This window comes from Ixodes scapularis, unplaced genomic scaffold (genome assembly GCF_016920785.2).
Source record: "Ixodes scapularis isolate PalLabHiFi unplaced genomic scaffold, ASM1692078v2 PGA_scaffold4__175_contigs__length_147842914, whole genome shotgun sequence".
In the NCBI taxonomy this organism is placed as follows: Eukaryota; Metazoa; Arthropoda; class Arachnida; order Ixodida; family Ixodidae; genus Ixodes; species Ixodes scapularis.
In genome coordinates, this window is record NW_024609879.1 from 128,309,348 (window position 1) to 128,325,674 (window position 16,327).

A 16,327-nucleotide genomic window follows, 5' to 3' on the forward strand; every position below is an offset into this window, starting at 1 on the left:
GCATGCTGCATTGTTCATGCAGGCTGGAGTGGAAACAAAAAAGCCCCCCTCCCCCTCACCGGAGAACGCGAACTCCAGCCAAACTCTGACTCCGCGTTCGGTTATGTCAGCCGAGCGCTGAGTGATTGTTATTCGTTGTCTCCATTCCTGTAGCTCTAAAGCTAACCGCTTGGGGCGCCACGATCTGATCACCTTCCCAAGAGTTAAAGCGACCTTTTCCTTGTTGTTCCAGGAATGTTTTGTAACATGTATCAGTGATATTGCCACGCGCGTTGCCGAGCGAGCGCGAGGCCGAATGGTTACCGCGCTTAACTCTCGCGAGGAGGCTCCGGGTTCGACACCAGGGAGCGGACTCCTCTTCGTAAGTTCCAGAACCTTGTCGTCTGATTGCGTTCCGAATGTTCTACGCGCTGAATGTCCTACGCCGAATGTTCCAGAAACCCACGCGGGTGCAAAATGTGCTCCTAGTGGCGGTCCGGAGTCAGTCTCGCCTTAGCGCTCGATCCTGCTGTTGCGCCGACATCGACGCCTGCGACGCTAGCCTTTCTTTATTTTGTTTTGGGAACAAGTTCGCCCCATTAAATGTTTGTTTCTTCAGATATTTGCCGACTCATCATTTATCATTCGTGACAATATCCTGCTCCTTATAGTTGCACTGCGTAAAATAGCCCTACGATACTTTTTTCCCGTTTGGTGTTGTTGCGTGCTAATAAACCATTCTGGTAACCCACATTTGCACAGCTGTAAAATTGTCGTTGTCACTGACGCCGATAAAAATTACACAATGCGGAAGTATCTTCAAAAGTAATTTAATTACATTTCTAAGTATTTGTGCTGTACTCAAGATACGTTACAATGGAAGTAACTTGAGTAGTTTTTTTTTAATACTTTCTGAAGCAGGTATTTAGTAACATAAATACTTTTATCGAGTATTTTGTCCAACACTGGCACAAACACTCCACCGCCTTGACGCGGAATCTTTTCGCAATGGGCGGCATTTTATTCGTGTATCTGGCAACTTTACAGATGTTGCTCGGCGAGATACCGGCGGTGGCGTCGGGTTCGGCTTACTTGTTGTGGTTTGCGTTGCTGCGTATATCATCCGGGGCACCCGAAGGAGTTTTCGATAATCTCCAAGCCGCTCCTCATTAAGCTAATTTTAAACTCCACTTTTTTTTAAATTTGTGTTGCAATACTTTATGTAAGAAGCATCTTTCTTTTAGCAGAAAGCAGTTCCTTGTCATCTGCATCAACGCTGCTGCCATAATCGCGTATTGCCGTTTCATGTATGCGCCTTCATTTTTCTACCCTCGTCAGCGCGCCGAGATCTGTTGTCAAGAGTGCGACCGCTTAATTCGTCGGAAAACACTGACGTCCCTCTAGGTTAACCGCCGTTTGTGTAAACTTATGGGAATGCGTGAGTCGTGGAGGGAGTTCCGCTGGTTCCGCCGATCACTGACAGCACGCACGTCCCTCCCTGAAAAGCATCACCCGTGTGAATAACCCTTATACAGGACCTATTGGTGGCATTAACAGAACGCCTTATTTTAGATGAATGCTCACAGCGCATGCTCGGGATGAGTTATTATTTATGATCTCCCAGAGAAGAGAATCCTGATGGTGTGCAACGTGCGTGTTAGAAGCGTTGTGGAAGCCTGCCGTCAGTACGGGCTCAGCAGCAGCGAGCTCAGCTATGGCCGCCAGGGAATACAGCCTGTAAGCGCATTTGATAAATACTAAAAAATCGGGAAATTTATTTTTCTCTGTTTTTTTTTTTTGTTTTTTTCTTTCTGTGGCACTTTTTACGTTTTTAACATCTCTTTTCGAAGTGCGTCAGCTCTGCAAGCAGGAATGCCCAGCCGAAGTCTACTCAGTGGCCCCGAGCCCGTCTGTTCGCCACTCACCGGTCTCGTTCATGGCGTGCGGCAGGGCGAGGACACCTATGCCGGCCACGGCCCCGATGACGAAGATGACCGCCAGCAACTGGGACAAGCCCTGGGCGCTCGGGCACTGCGCCGCTTCTCCCATGGCCTCCGGCCGCTCCTCTGCGAGGCAAGGGAGCGTCCTGAGCCTCCGGCCTTCGGGTGACAAGGGAATCCCCCATACACCGCGAAGAGGACGTGCCGTCCCGTTATGGCACACACCAGAAAAATGTGGGTTCAAACGCTTCCCTGTGGTCCTCCACAACCGGAAAACGAAGATTCGCTGCTGATAATGGCCAGAACAAGGATGGGGCTCCGTATGGTGGACTTCGCACTGATACACTCTTACAATCCAAAAAGGGAAGTAATGAATGTAGGAGGGACAGAAAAAGGAGACAGAGAAGTTAACCTGGGGTAATAAAACCTTTTTCGAAATCGCGCGCCACCTAGGGCCATTAAATCGTCAAACACAAAGTTGGAGCCGGAAGATCGCGGAGCGCGCCGATTGGTCGTCGGCGAAAAAAGCGCGAAGTCATCGTCGTGACAGACCAATCAGTGCGCTCCGTCAACTTCGGCCCCCACTATGTCTTTGACGAGTTTAGAGGCCCCAGTGGCTGCTGTGCCAATTATGCCAGTCCGGCATTAATTGGGCACGTACTCTCAGCAGGTATTGGACAGGAGGTCTGTATCAGCGTTCGGCGACGACTCAGATCCAATCCCACGCTTTGTGCTCCAGAAATGGCGAAGGCCAATGTTGCTTGAGGAGGTTTTGTAAAGGGTCTATTGTCCCGGTTGGCCACGCTGTCTCGGAGAAGAGGAATGAAAAGGTCAAGGTCGATACTTCGTTAAATACGAATGGAAGTAATAAATAAAAAGGCAAACATGTTAAAATCTAAATGCCTGCTAACTTCAGCGTTTTTTTCATTGCCTCGCTGTCTATAAAATAAGGAAGCATAGCGTTGCAATCCAAACGATTCTAAACTCCCCAACGAATAATGGACAGGTGGTAAGACAAAATAAAAACTAATATGACAGAATCAATAATATCGGTACCTCGTTCATTTTTTTTTTTTTGTTTGTTTTTTACCTACCGGTGTTTTTACAATAATAGCAATCGATAGTATTACGGTTTAGAAGGATTTTACGCGTGCCTGCTTTGGTACGTACATTTTAGAGGGTGTTCAATGCAGGGGCTCCGAGCTGGACACTCGGCGAAGACGCCGGCGAAATTTTCTGACGGTCGCAATTGGCCAGCGGCAAGGTCAAGCGTGGCGCTAGCCATTCGCGGCGGCCAAAAATCGGGCCGACATTCTTGCGGCATGACGGGAGACTTAGGACCTCAGATATCTTGTTTTATTACATTTTTAACTGGTTTCTTTCTTATTAATACATGCTTTCTTGAGTTGTTGTTTTTTTTTTTTTTTTTTTTTCCTAGCGTACGTTGTACAGGGTTCAAGAGAGGAAAAAGAACCCAGTTTTCAACATGGGTATTGAAGGAAAAAAAAAAAGGCTTTCCAGAAATATGAAACTTTTTTTCTGAATATGAGTCTAGCGGTGCTTATATTATGTGAACGATTTAGGACATGACGTTACCTGGATCAGAATATGACGCAGAAAAGCAAAATGTCTATATAAGCCGACGTCAACTTCAGTTCAATGTCCATCAATCTAGGAAATGGCATTGTGTCCGCCTTAAACATTTATTTCAGTACAAAAAAAAACAGCGAGACATTTATTCCTGTTTTATTTCTTTGCTGGCAAATGCGTTTCGTTGAAATAAATGCCGCGGGTCATGTCCAATGTCATTTCTTTGTATGACGGCTTAAGTAACACACACTACAGCGCACTACTGCAAAGGTACACTTACTCCTTAGGAGCAGTGGACGGGGTGAGTGTACTTTTTCATTAGTGCGCAGTAGTGTTTGTAAATGTGAGCAACCAACTCGCTCAAGCTGCTACACTAACGGCTTAAGTAAACGAAGTATAGCTTTACTGCTTTATTCAATTAGCGTCCTGTTGTCAAACTTTTGCATTTTATCACCATCACTAGTGTCACATTCACACGAATTTCCAGCTTCCTGTGATGCGTACTTTATTTATGCGGAACGAAAAACCAGGTTTTGTTTTCTGTCTCGAATGCCGTATAGAGTAGAAGCTACGTGTCAAATTTCTGTTAAATATCTTCCCATCAATGTTGCCATTCAGTACTGGACAGTTCAGCAGTCAGCACCGTGACAAGACTAGGCATAGACATCCAAAAGCAAATAACTCCCGCCGTGTACCTGACCCGGTCAAGCAGGTTACAAAACAGAGCGCCACCCACCACGTGCTACGTCGGGATTGGCCTCCCAGTGAGGGTCGTCGGTCAATGCTTGCAACTTGATAAACGAGACGCCGTTGGATTCCATCTCACGACTCGTTAAGCGTACCATGACAGGTCGTCGATTACCGGTGACGCTGAGGTGCTGCAAATTCAGTTCCTTTGTTCTGTAGTATATTAGAGGGGAGAAAAATTCAATAGCCGGAAGAGGTGCGTCTCCCAACCAATGCGCTGTCCGGCTAGGAATGGGGAAACAGAGGACGGTTAGAAAAAAAGATAGGACAGAAGTTTACAGTAGAAGCCTGAAATTTTTCTAACACTCAATATGAAGTTTTACACCCTGAAGGGTGTATAGATGTGTTCTAGATACGCACCCCTGGCTTCACCCTTACACCATACGTAATCGTAAACTGGGGTACCGGTGTACAGATCCCAAAAACATTCACGCTGTTAGACGCGCGTCCTTCTAGTCAAAGGCCGTTTTCCTTGAGAGGATTCCTTGGAAGAAGGTGATCCGAGCCGTGCCCGTCGTTAAAATCTCCGCACAGAAGCGCCCGGCACTCGTTCCGACGATGGCACACGTGTCCGCGTGAGCGTCAAGATAAGCGACCGCTCTATAGTATACGGACAGCGTGCAACCGCACGACACCGTATCATCCTCGTGCTGCAGATATACGGCACCCTGTCATTAAACGATAGCGCGAGGATGACCTTCCCCGACGAGTAATGCAAACTATACGTGGGCAACGCGACACGCGTATCACAAAACACGACATCGGTACTTCTATATTATGTTTAACATTTTTTAAAGTCTGGTTCGCACACTTGTAGCTGCTTACGAACGCGTGCCTTTAAAGCTATTAAATATCTCCCGACGAAAAAACACACTGACGCCCACCTCACATCCAAGTTATATCGACTATATGTTTTTTTTTTTTTTGTTTTTTTTTTATTTTAACGCGCTAGCGACGTTTTTTTGGGAGCGTTTGTTTTCATGCTAAGAGGTCTTGGTACTTATTACTGAACACTCGGTATTTCCGCGTGTTCCCTCATTTTTCGAGCATTGTTCATTTGTTTTTCCTCGGAAAAGTTACTTCTTTTTTTTTTTTTTTAATATGATACAAACGGCTATTTCCCATAGATGGGATCTCGCAAAAACTGCAAAAACCTCCGCTCTAGTGAAATGCAGTTCCAGAGTCACCTTTTAGATGACGCCAGCGTTCCAGCGTGTTCCCTTTGTCACGAGAGATCACAAGAGCTCGGCCCTAAGCAGACGCGGGTGTGGCCGAAGCTATGATCCGATGGATCCAATCAATCAGCTCCAAGAGTGCGCCCATCGGCGCTGATCATTTTGTGCGTTCACTCTATAAAACGTCTGTGCGTCTACTTTCACGCACAACACTCGGAGATCCAATCAGCGCAACTTACGGAAGCAGCTCAGCGAATGACGTGCAGCTCAGCGAATGACGATGCCGAAACATATGTTTAGACCAAAAAACGCAGTCTGAGTTGTGACATTGAGCAATGCAAAACGTCACGCTTGCATTTTTTAATGTCACAACTCAGTCTGCGTTTTTTTTGGTCTAAACAGATGCTGTGGCATCGGCATTCATTGAGCTGCCTCTTTACGTTGCGCTGGTTCGTTCTCCGAGTGTTGTGCGTGAAAGTAGACGCACAGACTTTTTATAGAGTGTTTGTTATCGCCGACTAAACAAATCACGCACATTGAGTTCACTCCTACATATACAGCGCTGTTTTCATCTGCTTGATTGGCTTGGCCGGTGATAGGAAACACACAAAAAAAACGAGCGCCATGACGACGCATTTTTGAAGCTGCTTGATTGGTTCAACCGGATTCTTCCGTGGACTGCGGTGCGACTTGAAATTAAAGGGAGCATGAAACAATTTTGAAATCGAATTTTATCCACCACACGTCATAAAAGGTTTGAAAAGAAAACCAAAACACAAAAAATAGACAGCCAAAAAAAAAAAAAGATTTTCGCTATAGAATTTTTAGTGAAAAGCCGGCAAGTGTTTCTTAAAAGCTTTGTTGAAGAATATTCTGATCCACATTTCTTGAGTGATTAGCGATGTGAAGGAAATTGCCAAATTTTATAATGCTCCGAGCTGTGCGCCATATATCGTGTAGTAAACGAAGAAGAGAAAGATAAGACTGCGCCTGCGCTGTTTAGTGATTCTCCAGCTCTCTGCTGAAGGACATGCATGGTTGGCATGGTGGAAGCTCATCGTTCCGCGTAGAGCGCTATCTTTGACTGAATTCTCGTCGCGTGTCGCGGTGATAACCCAGCACGTCCTTGAAGGGAAGATCCATCTACTCGTGCGGAGATGTTGTGGCGACACCCTCAAGACAACAGAAACGCTTGTGTCGTGATCTTTGTGTACTTAGACTACAGTGGTGCTTTCTTTTTTGTCCTCGAACATGGCCCGAATTTCTTATTTTTCGCATCAAATGCGTGTGCTCAAGTTCAAGATATTACTGGTGTGTTGTGTATTCAAAGGCGTGTATGAAGGATTCAAATTTTGATGTGTTTTCATCACCCGAGAAAAGTGATTAGTGTTAGCATCCTGAACTCCCACAACATCTATGTGATCACGAAATCAATTTCTATGTTTCTATGTCGCTGCTAAGATTACATCGTCTTTTACAATCGTCGAAAAGGCGTGTGGCGAGATTTGTATTATCGGTAAGGTCCTGTTATCAAGTCGTGATGGTCCAAGACAGAGTACTGCATCTTTTTCTTTTCTTTTCTCACCCACTCTGCCCTTCGAGCCTATCTGGACATAATAAAGGTTAATAAAGCTTGAGGCCATAGAAAACTCTCTGTACTTTCTGCTACTCCAGTGAGTGGCCGCGCGTTCTCTTCTTCTTAAAGATACCAAGGAAACGGCTGACGGCGGCGGAGAAACGGCGGTCGTGCTGACGACCTGCTGCCCTTGGTACCGGCGTATGGGACCAGTCCTATGCTGCTTCTGTAGCGCAACATGTCTAATTGAATTTCGCCCAGCTGCGATGTGTCCATGGCTATCGCGGTGATGAGAGGCGCCGATTCAGAAAATAAGTCGTTGACATCGGCCCCATCAGCGCAGTAAAATCGTGTGGTAAAACCTACCGGCACACCGCAAGCTCGACGCTAACGCTCCCATTCTTCTACTGCCCGGTGCCATAGCACGTCACGGCTGTCAAAATTACGCCGCGGCTTGTTTTGCGGCGAGTTGGAAAAGAAGAAAAACTCTATATTTCAATAATTTTTCGTGTAGAAGTTAATAAACCGAAACAAAAATGGATGCCTGTTCGGCGTTCAGTGAACGGTGAAAGTTTATTGTAAAAGGTTTCGGCAAAAGTAAAAAGATCCTTTCATGGTCCCTTTAACGGCGCATAAGAATAAAACGACGTTGGCGACGGTAAATTTGAGGAAATGTTAGACGCTGGGGCCTCACGCGAAAAGTCTTAAGAGCGCGGGTGACGCCTCACTTCCATATTGGCTGACGCGAGCGATCGTGCGACCGCAGGGACAACTGTATGGCCGCTGAACAAGCTATATGCGCTTCAGAATAACGACACCTTTTTCGGTCATTCTGAAGCTTCATTTTAGGATTACTTCTGTTTTTATGGTGCAGAGAGTCTCCCTAAATTAAAAAATGTCTCTTCTTTTTTTTTTTTTTTTTTGCGAAGTTTTGCGCAGTTTTGTGAACATCTCAAATTTTGTTTCGGGGGGGGGGGGGGGAGGGGGGGGGGGGTACCGCGATACTGAAACAACCGGCTCGAGAATGCTGGCAACACTAAGGATCAGCTGCACGGCCATATATCGTGGGATGCAAAGTTTGCAAGGCTGTTTGCAAAGTTCTTTCCGCAATTTACGGCACAGCGAGGCGTATACTGGGCATTGTGCAACACGGTGTTAGTCCCTTGCGCTGCTCGCACTTCAGCGCTTGAGCGAGCGGGCAGTGAATAAAGAGAGTAGATCGTGTTTTCAGGGCACGTAAGTTGCGGGAAATGCGCTGTCACTTTGGTCCATGTTCTGAAGCGCGCGAACGTAGCGGTATAGCGGGCCTTTGAAAATCCTCTGCTAGAATTCGCTATTAATGTTCGTGCGTTATCGCTAAAGGCCCTGTCACACTGAGGCAACAGTTGGACAACTCCATTTGGCAACACGAAGAAATCATCTTGGTGGCGACCCTGTCACATCGCGGCAAAAAAGCAACAGTCGGGCAATACGTTGCCGCCACCCGGCAACCATGTTGGCCAAATTTTTGTCCGACCACCCGTCACACCGCGCTAATGGGAAACAGTGGGAAACAGCAATCAACTCTACTACTGATACATATATATATATATATATCAGTAGTAGAGTTGATTGCTGTTTCCCATTGGTATAATATTTTGGCAGTGCTTCTATTTAGTTGCCGTGGATCGATACCAGTATTTCATCTTGGTTCAACTTTTTACCGGAGTTACCCTTCGAAATTATTGTTGCCAGTCATCTGACGCTTCACCTGAAATCGTGGGACAAGGTGTTCTGTCCTACAGAAATGTTGAAACAGTGCGCGACAGAGCAATGTGAAATTGACCGAGCTCCTGAACTGTGTCTCAAGCTCAGAAAGTCGTGCTTTCAAATCGTAACCATTGCCAATGGCGCCCGCCCAAGCACTATGCAGCCAAATTGGCCGATTTATAAGCGTGCCCTATGTAGTGACTAGCAACAACCAATGCCATTTTCGTCTTAAGTCGCGGTATGTATCTTGGCACGTAGTAGAGTGCGCCGCAATATGAAAGACCCACTAGGAGCGCGTGGCCGAGCAACACCATTTAGACAGAAGGCCTTCAAACGCGTCATCATAGTCAGATCGATCGAGGCGAGAGATTGGGCACGAGTGCTGCGTCAGTGTTCGGCTGCGGCTCGTGGCCAATCAGCGCGTCGAAGGTCGGGCTCGGGTCCAATAGCCGACCGAGCGCGATCCGACTGTGATGACGTTTCATAGAAGAAGAGGAAACCATGCGGAGGCCTTCTGGGCCGAGGCGGTGGCTGGTGGGGGCGCTGCGAACGTTCCGGGCAGTTCCATTCTGCTTCGAGGGGAGAACGCTCTCTCGAGGCTCAGCTAAGGCGCAACGCGCTTATCAGTTTGTGCTGAGCCCCGGGTGAGCGTCCTCCCCTCGAAGGAGAATGGAATTGCCCGGAGCGCTCGCAGCGCCCCCGCCAGTCACCGCCTCGGCCACTCACTCCCAGTGGGTCTTTCATATTGCGGCGCACTGTACATACTGCTCCCGAAATCATCCGAAGATGTACCAGGACTTTGTAAGGTATGACAAAACAAAACCAAAGATTACAGTATTTTCCGGGCTCTATAGTTCGCGGGCTACACATGTTTATAAAGTTGAAAGTCTAGGCCTGTGCGGACTATTGTTTTTCCAAGATCGCTCATGATGAATAGACGTCACAGATTTTGTAAAGGAAAGAGTACGTTAATGATGCTTAATGTATAATACAAATTTCTTGGTGAGCTAAAACAAATCGGACATTTGTCAAGGTGTGCCGTGTATGAGAAGATTTTCGTGTCGAATAAGCACCAGGTGTGGACTATGCACCCGGTGCAGCCTTTCTAAGCAAAACTTTTTTTTTCGGTCTAAATCGTTTTCTGCGGACTGGAGCCCGGAAAATACGGTTTTTACGCAGCGTATGCTTCTCGCGCGCTTCATTTACACAATAAATTGAGGATTTCAAGTTTTTTCAAAGAGTCTAAGCTGGTGGTGCTCTAGATGAGCGAACTTCATAACACTAACTTTTCAGTGCCTCGTGTGCACTGATGCTTGCACGTGCAGCCAAAGCACGGTGGAAGGCAGCGAACACGTGCTGAACGCCGGCCTTCAGAAAGAGACACCCTGCCGTTTGCATCCTGTCCGTGACTATGCGGGTAGACATTGAGGGAGAGGAGGAGATCAGAGCGGCCGCGGGGGGCACCAGAGGGCCGATAGAGCTTCGACTGGAATGATTAGCGAGTAGCCCTAGCATTGATATCTAGCACCTATTTTTTTTTAGAGCCCAGCTCTTAGGGGCCCGTTTCCGGCTTAAGAGGCGCCGGCGGCGCTGTAGGCGTCGGCGTAACCGCGAGGTCACGTGACTCCCTGAGGTCACGCGGTCACGGTAGCCCCCGCCCCTGAGGTCACGTGACCCTCCTGAGGTCACGTTACCCCCTAAGGTCACAGGGACCCCCCCTTCCGAAGTCACGGGACCCATTCCCCCCGAGGTCACGTGACCCCCCTGACGTCACACGACCCCTGAAATCACGTGACCTCAAGGAGTCACCTATCCCTCTTTACACTTTCATCCTCCTCCTCAAGAGCTGCGCTCTAATCCGGCGTCACAGGGAATCGTAAACGGCTTTCTTTTTTTTTTTTTCTATCAGCCAATAAGAGTTTGGCTTCATTCTGACGTCACCGCAACTCCTGCGCAAGAAAGCAGACGACTGGCTCTCCGCGTAGCTTTGAGTCACTAATCATTCCAGTCGGAACTTGGCTGTCTGGTGTCCCCGCCGCACGCTCTGATGTCCTCCTCTCCCTCAACCTCTACCCGCGTAGAGGACCGACGACTGCACCGCGATAAACGCTCTCAATCAAAATTCCGCGCACGTGTGCGCTCGCCGTTCGCCCATTGCGTGTGATCTTTCGAAATAAGCTCGAGGGCTTTAGGCCATATGGAGCTGAAACTTCAGCGAGGACTATACAATCACCGGCTCGTATACCCTCGTAAAAGGGTTCCTATCGCACGTGCGTAAGCGGCAAAGGAAGGCCTCTTTCCCCGCCGCGCGAACAACAGGACGTCGTGCGAGGCCGCTGTGGCCCACAGTGTGTCGGTAGCGCTGTCGCTCGAGGTGAGCGCGTGCTTTATGAGTGGGTACAGGCATGGTACAGGTTTACTCTCCGCAGTGAACTGATCGCTTCGTTAGAGACTTCGCCGTGCTATGCGGGGCTACGAGAGGACGTGTGACGATCGCTCGTTTCTCTCAACGGCCCGAGCGGTCTAGCGCTTCACGTGCATCTCATGTCACACTATATACCGCCATCCACTTTAAGGCCTGTTCACACATGCAGCGGTGCGCTACAAGCATAGCGCAGACCTCGCGCTAAGTACGGGCCGACGGGAGCGTTAACAAGCTTCGAATCCCACCGTCAAAACTATTGCTCATAGCAGACGATAAGTAGCTGACGACACGTGAGCAGCGGTACATCAGCGCTTCGCTGCATGTGAGAACCGGCCTTTAGGTGTGAGCGTGGCACAAAATACAAGAACGAGCTCCGGACTTTCAGCGTCCCTGCCAAGCACGCGCGCTCGTGCAGTGCAAGCACCGTTCTGGGGGCCACGTGCTCGCGCTTGTAGCTTTGGATTCGCTCGCGCTTAAAGTGAAATGGAGATGTAGCACTTTCGTAAGCGGACGGCAGCTCCATGACAGCAGATATCAGTTCAGTCTTTAGAAATTGACTTCTACATGAAACGGAGTAGACAAGAAAAAATATTTTTAAACGAAAAGGTCGTGTTTTTATTTAAGTCTGAACAATACCTGTACAGATTGTAATAAAATGCTTAATCGCTCATTACTGATCGAGCCTTCTCTTCTACAGACTTTTGTACAATAATCGCCTTCTGTGCGCTGCCGTCCTTGTCTCCTGGGCTGTGGAAGGCGTTTCGAGCGTGCGCAGTAGCTCCCTCACAGGAAATACCAGACTCCGCGGAAGCGTCCACACCCCAGTGACTCGGCATTTTTCGCCTGGGCGATAGGGTCTATAGACCAACTCATGTTTACAAACAAACCGGAGCGCCCCCAGCTGACGCCACTGGCGCCGCGTATGCGCGATGGGGGTGTGGGCAAGAAGCTCGCCGTCGCCCATGAACAAACCATTAAAATGCGATGTTGTTGGCGTCGGTGTGAGTCCCCCTGCTCTTTTTTTGTGTTCGAATTGTTGATTCTACGTCTTCCTGGCGATGTCTGACTACTTGAGCGGCGTCAGCGAAATTACCGAGGCTCGTTACACCGCGAAACTTCGCGTGAATAATGTGACATGCGGCGATTCACTCCGCGTGGACGCCGCAGAATGTACGCTAAAGCCTGATTCGCATGATAAGATTTCGCTCGCAATTTTCAGTCCCGACGCCGCCCGGGCTGCAAAAGCGTGTACCGTAGCTGAGATGGCCGACGTCGATAGTGAAAATCGCAAGCAGAATCGGAACAAGTCAATTAGGCGTAGCAAGTCAGTGATGGTAACAATGATCAACATTTCCTTGTATCTGCTGTTTACATCGAGCCAGCTTACTAACATTCAAACTTAAGTCTTTTGAGGCCTGCACTTACTTCTTATAGCAAGTACCGGGCCAACATTCGGTCTACGGGCCGGCGTCGTCTAAGAGAGCAGACGACAAGCAGAAACGTTTGAAAGAGCAGACGACAGTTCGAACGATCAGGTGGCCGTTTGAACTTGAAGTCGCACTGAACGTTGTCCGCAGGTGGTCCGCACAACTTGATGGTTTTGTTGCGTTCATGTTGGAACAAAACAAATAAATCTGATGACCACAAGTATCCGTGAATTCAAACCAAAGTGCTTCCCGCCCAAGCAATCGTTGTCCGACGGCGTCTGGTTTTCCCTTTTCACGGCACATATCCCGATTCTCGGACAAACCGAGCACGTGAAAACTGATCTTCAAACCTTTCCCGACTCTTCTTGTACGGCAGTCCCGGCGTTTTGACGAGAATGCAGGTTTTTGTCAGGTTCCTTTCAAAACAACGCAGGAATACACGCCTGGCATGGGGACTTTTGCCCACAGCCCCAGACCGGAAGTGCGACCGACGCGCCACCACCGCGCCGTGACGTCACAGAGTTAAGTTGGTGTATAGACCAACTCAACTTACTGATGTCATGCAAGTGCGGCGGCACTGCTGTCGGTACTGCTCATGCGCAGATGCTTCACTCCTCCCGAATTTGGTTTCTGCGCACGCGCAGTGCGCACACTTGGTGTGGGCAAAGCGGGCTTTGTTTGTAATCACCGCATTGGTGCATGGACTTGGACTGCAAGGTAGTGTTTCTTTGTGTGTGTGTGTGTGTGTGTGTACGCGCGCGTGCGTGTGTGTGTGTGTGTGTTTTGTTTTGTTTTCTCACATACGGATTGTGCTGCGCTCTGTAGGCACGAATGGCGGAACCGCCTCATTTTTCCTTCCCAAGTCCGACCGTAGTCAACGCAACGAACCGCGATGGAGCCCAGTCGAGAAGCCGTCAAAAGTGCAACGTCACCACGCTCGTCGTCTCTGCACGTTCGCCGTCTCCGGTTAAACTAATCAAGCACAGCGATTACTTCCGAGATTCGCGAACGACTCCACTCTGACTCTCGGCAACCTTTGCCTCATTGAACCGCATCAGCGTTTTACGCCCGACAAAGTCGCAACCCTCGACCCTCTAACCACAAAACATTAATTGGAAAAAAATGCAGGTATTCTAATGCTTTATATATATATATATATATATATATATATATATATATATATATATATATATATATATATATATATATATATATATATATATATATATATATATACGGAACAGCACCTGAGAACAAAAGACGGCACTCGAGAGAAATATGTTTACAGAAATATTTGGCCCTTAGAGGAGTTGGTCGAGGAGGTCGCCAAAAAAGTGAGCTTGAAACGTTTCGGGCCTGGTAGGCTCTTCGTCAGTCAAAGTAAGAACACTTCGTTCTCCTTTTCTTTCATCAAAGAAAAAACGGCCAAAAAAAAGAAGTTAATTCGAAAAATGCTTACCGTTTAGTGGGTATCTACTCAACTAAATTCTCGCTTAAAAGTTTAATATATCCCGATACCAAAGCAGCAAATACTATGAAAATATTTAAATATAATATTATTACTGCCATTCTTTTCATAAAACTAGTCTTTGGGGCATGTGGTTGGACATAAGCCAACTATACCTGGTGTCATGTGAAGCCAATGAGAGGCCCAATGTTAAGCGTTTGCTCGTCTCGCATTAAACGATGAAGCGAGAAAACAAAAACAGTGCGGCACCGATTAGAAAATCTCAAATAAATGTCCATGAAAAAGACGGCAATGATCCTTTCGAACTGTTAAGGCCCTTCGGTTCTAAAGTATTAAATTTATAAATAAATTCAGATTCTTTATTTTTTCGAAATAAAGAATCATCGAGGGAACTGTCGTTCCCTCGATGGTTGCCGCTGGTATACCCTCGACCCCAGCAAGACAGGCTCGATCCGCGATTCAGCCTACTATACAATAGGGATCGGTGGTTTAGCTGGTAATACCAAACGCACGGAGAAGACGAGGACCGTGACGAACGAAGATAGAGCGATGATCCAGGCAAAACTTACTCCCCCCACTTGGATGCCGCCATGTTGTACAATTTTGACCATCAGACACGTGACCGTGGCAATTCACGTGGCTTTCACGCGAAACTGAGTCGATATTTGTATTGCGATCGCTGCAAAAAAAAAAAACAAAAAAAACACCTTAAACTATTTTCCCAATACTGTTAGCCCCAGAGATCCGTGTCTAGCTCCGATAAAAACCAGAATACAGCACCGCGGCTGACGGCAACTAGCGGAGCCACTGCGAAGCTGCCCGAGCTGTTTGTCGTAAAAGCACCTCTTAGACTTGAAACGAACGAAACATTACTTATCTCGTCGGCACCGTTATTAAAGATCAATAAGCAATTATCTGTGCGCGGTATTTTGTTTACATCTAGACGTAAGACTAAGGTCAAGTGCCTAGTGGTCAAAAATGTGCAACATGGCGGCACCCGGGTGGAGATTCACTTTCAGATGCCAGTTTATCGCTCTAAGCCCCTCTACCTCGTTGGTGACGATGGAATTTTTTGCGCCGCTTCATTCGTTTTCACTGTGTCGTAGCGTTGGCAGCGTTTCGACATGTTGTGAAAAGTTTGTTCGTGTTTTTTCCTCAGTCACTCGGATGTTCATCTGTAAACGTGACAGCACACACCAGTCGGCCTGTACATTCGCCATCGGATATATATATATATATAACTGAGAATAAAGAACCCTTAGTGAAAACAGCAGCAACGGACGATTTAATCTTCGACGTTTACGTCGAAACGCGTTTCCATGGAGTTTCGACGAAACGTCGAAACGCCATGGAAACCGTTACCAAATGTGTGACACGTACTTCAGATGACAATCTGTACAAATTGGAACACACAATTGAAGAACGAAAACCTAAACGCGTCTCTACGGGAATCTCGGCATATACCACTTTTTTTTTCTTTTTTTTTTCTTTGCTGTTGACACTAATTACTGGGTAGACGAAGAGGTAGCTGTCGTTTGTCACGGTGGTATCCATACCAATTGTTTGGACGCTGGACGCCAGCGTTCGCCGTTACGGCGGTCGCTGCTGCGGCGTTCGCGTTAGAGCTGTTTATGAGAAGAAAAAAGAAATCTAAGACGTTCCAACCATCACATGAAAAATAGCGTGGTTTGGAACAATATAAAACAATGCTTTAACAACAAAAACAAACTTAAGTGTCCGCCACAAACTATATTGCCGCGGAAACGCTCACCGACTCCATGCATCCTAGGATGCAAATAAACCGAGCAATCTCTCGTGCATTTTGTTTCGCTCCCATCTTTCAGTCCCAGGTTCATGCATCCCAGCGTAAACAAAAATAGATCATAGCCAATTTCGGAAACCGACAATCTGTTTCGCGCACTTTCAATGGTAAATTTAGAGTGCCACGGGTCGCCGATACTGAAAGCGCGAGTTGTCTAGATGACGTGCTCACAGCGAACGCGCGTCGCACATTGACGTCTCTTCCGGTGCAGGGCACTTCCGGTTCATTTTTAGCGACCAGCTACCATATTCAATCGAGCTTTTCCAGCTCAAATTTTAAAAAATCAAGAAAGCTCATTTTCAATTTTTGAGTCAATAGGGAGATTTCATAGGTCGTTCCTTAAACTCCGATAACGATACCCCGTAAAGATAAGATGAATAGAATACGCAAAGGCTTCGCGCGTACTATCGACCCTCATTATCGGAGTTA

General features: G+C 47.5%; 2 protein-coding genes across 2 annotated transcripts in view; one reads left to right on the plus strand and one right to left on the minus strand.

The window, feature by feature from the left end:
* LOC8023406 (amino acid transporter AVT1A) overlaps window positions 1-16,327 on the minus strand; it is a 68,188-nt gene that overhangs the window by 26,412 nt on the left and 25,449 nt on the right. Inside the window, exon 2 of the mRNA XM_029990371.3 lies at window positions 1,905-2,045. Within this exon, the coding sequence (XP_029846231.2) occupies window positions 1,905-2,028 (124 nt within the window). The 5' untranslated portion in view covers window positions 2,029-2,045. The remainder of the gene's footprint in view (window positions 1-1,904; window positions 2,046-16,327) is intronic.
* Window positions 1-16,327, plus strand: part of LOC8033806 (B9 domain-containing protein 2) — a 92,062-nt gene that overhangs the window by 5,950 nt on the left and 69,785 nt on the right. The gene's annotated exons all lie outside the window — the stretch shown is intronic.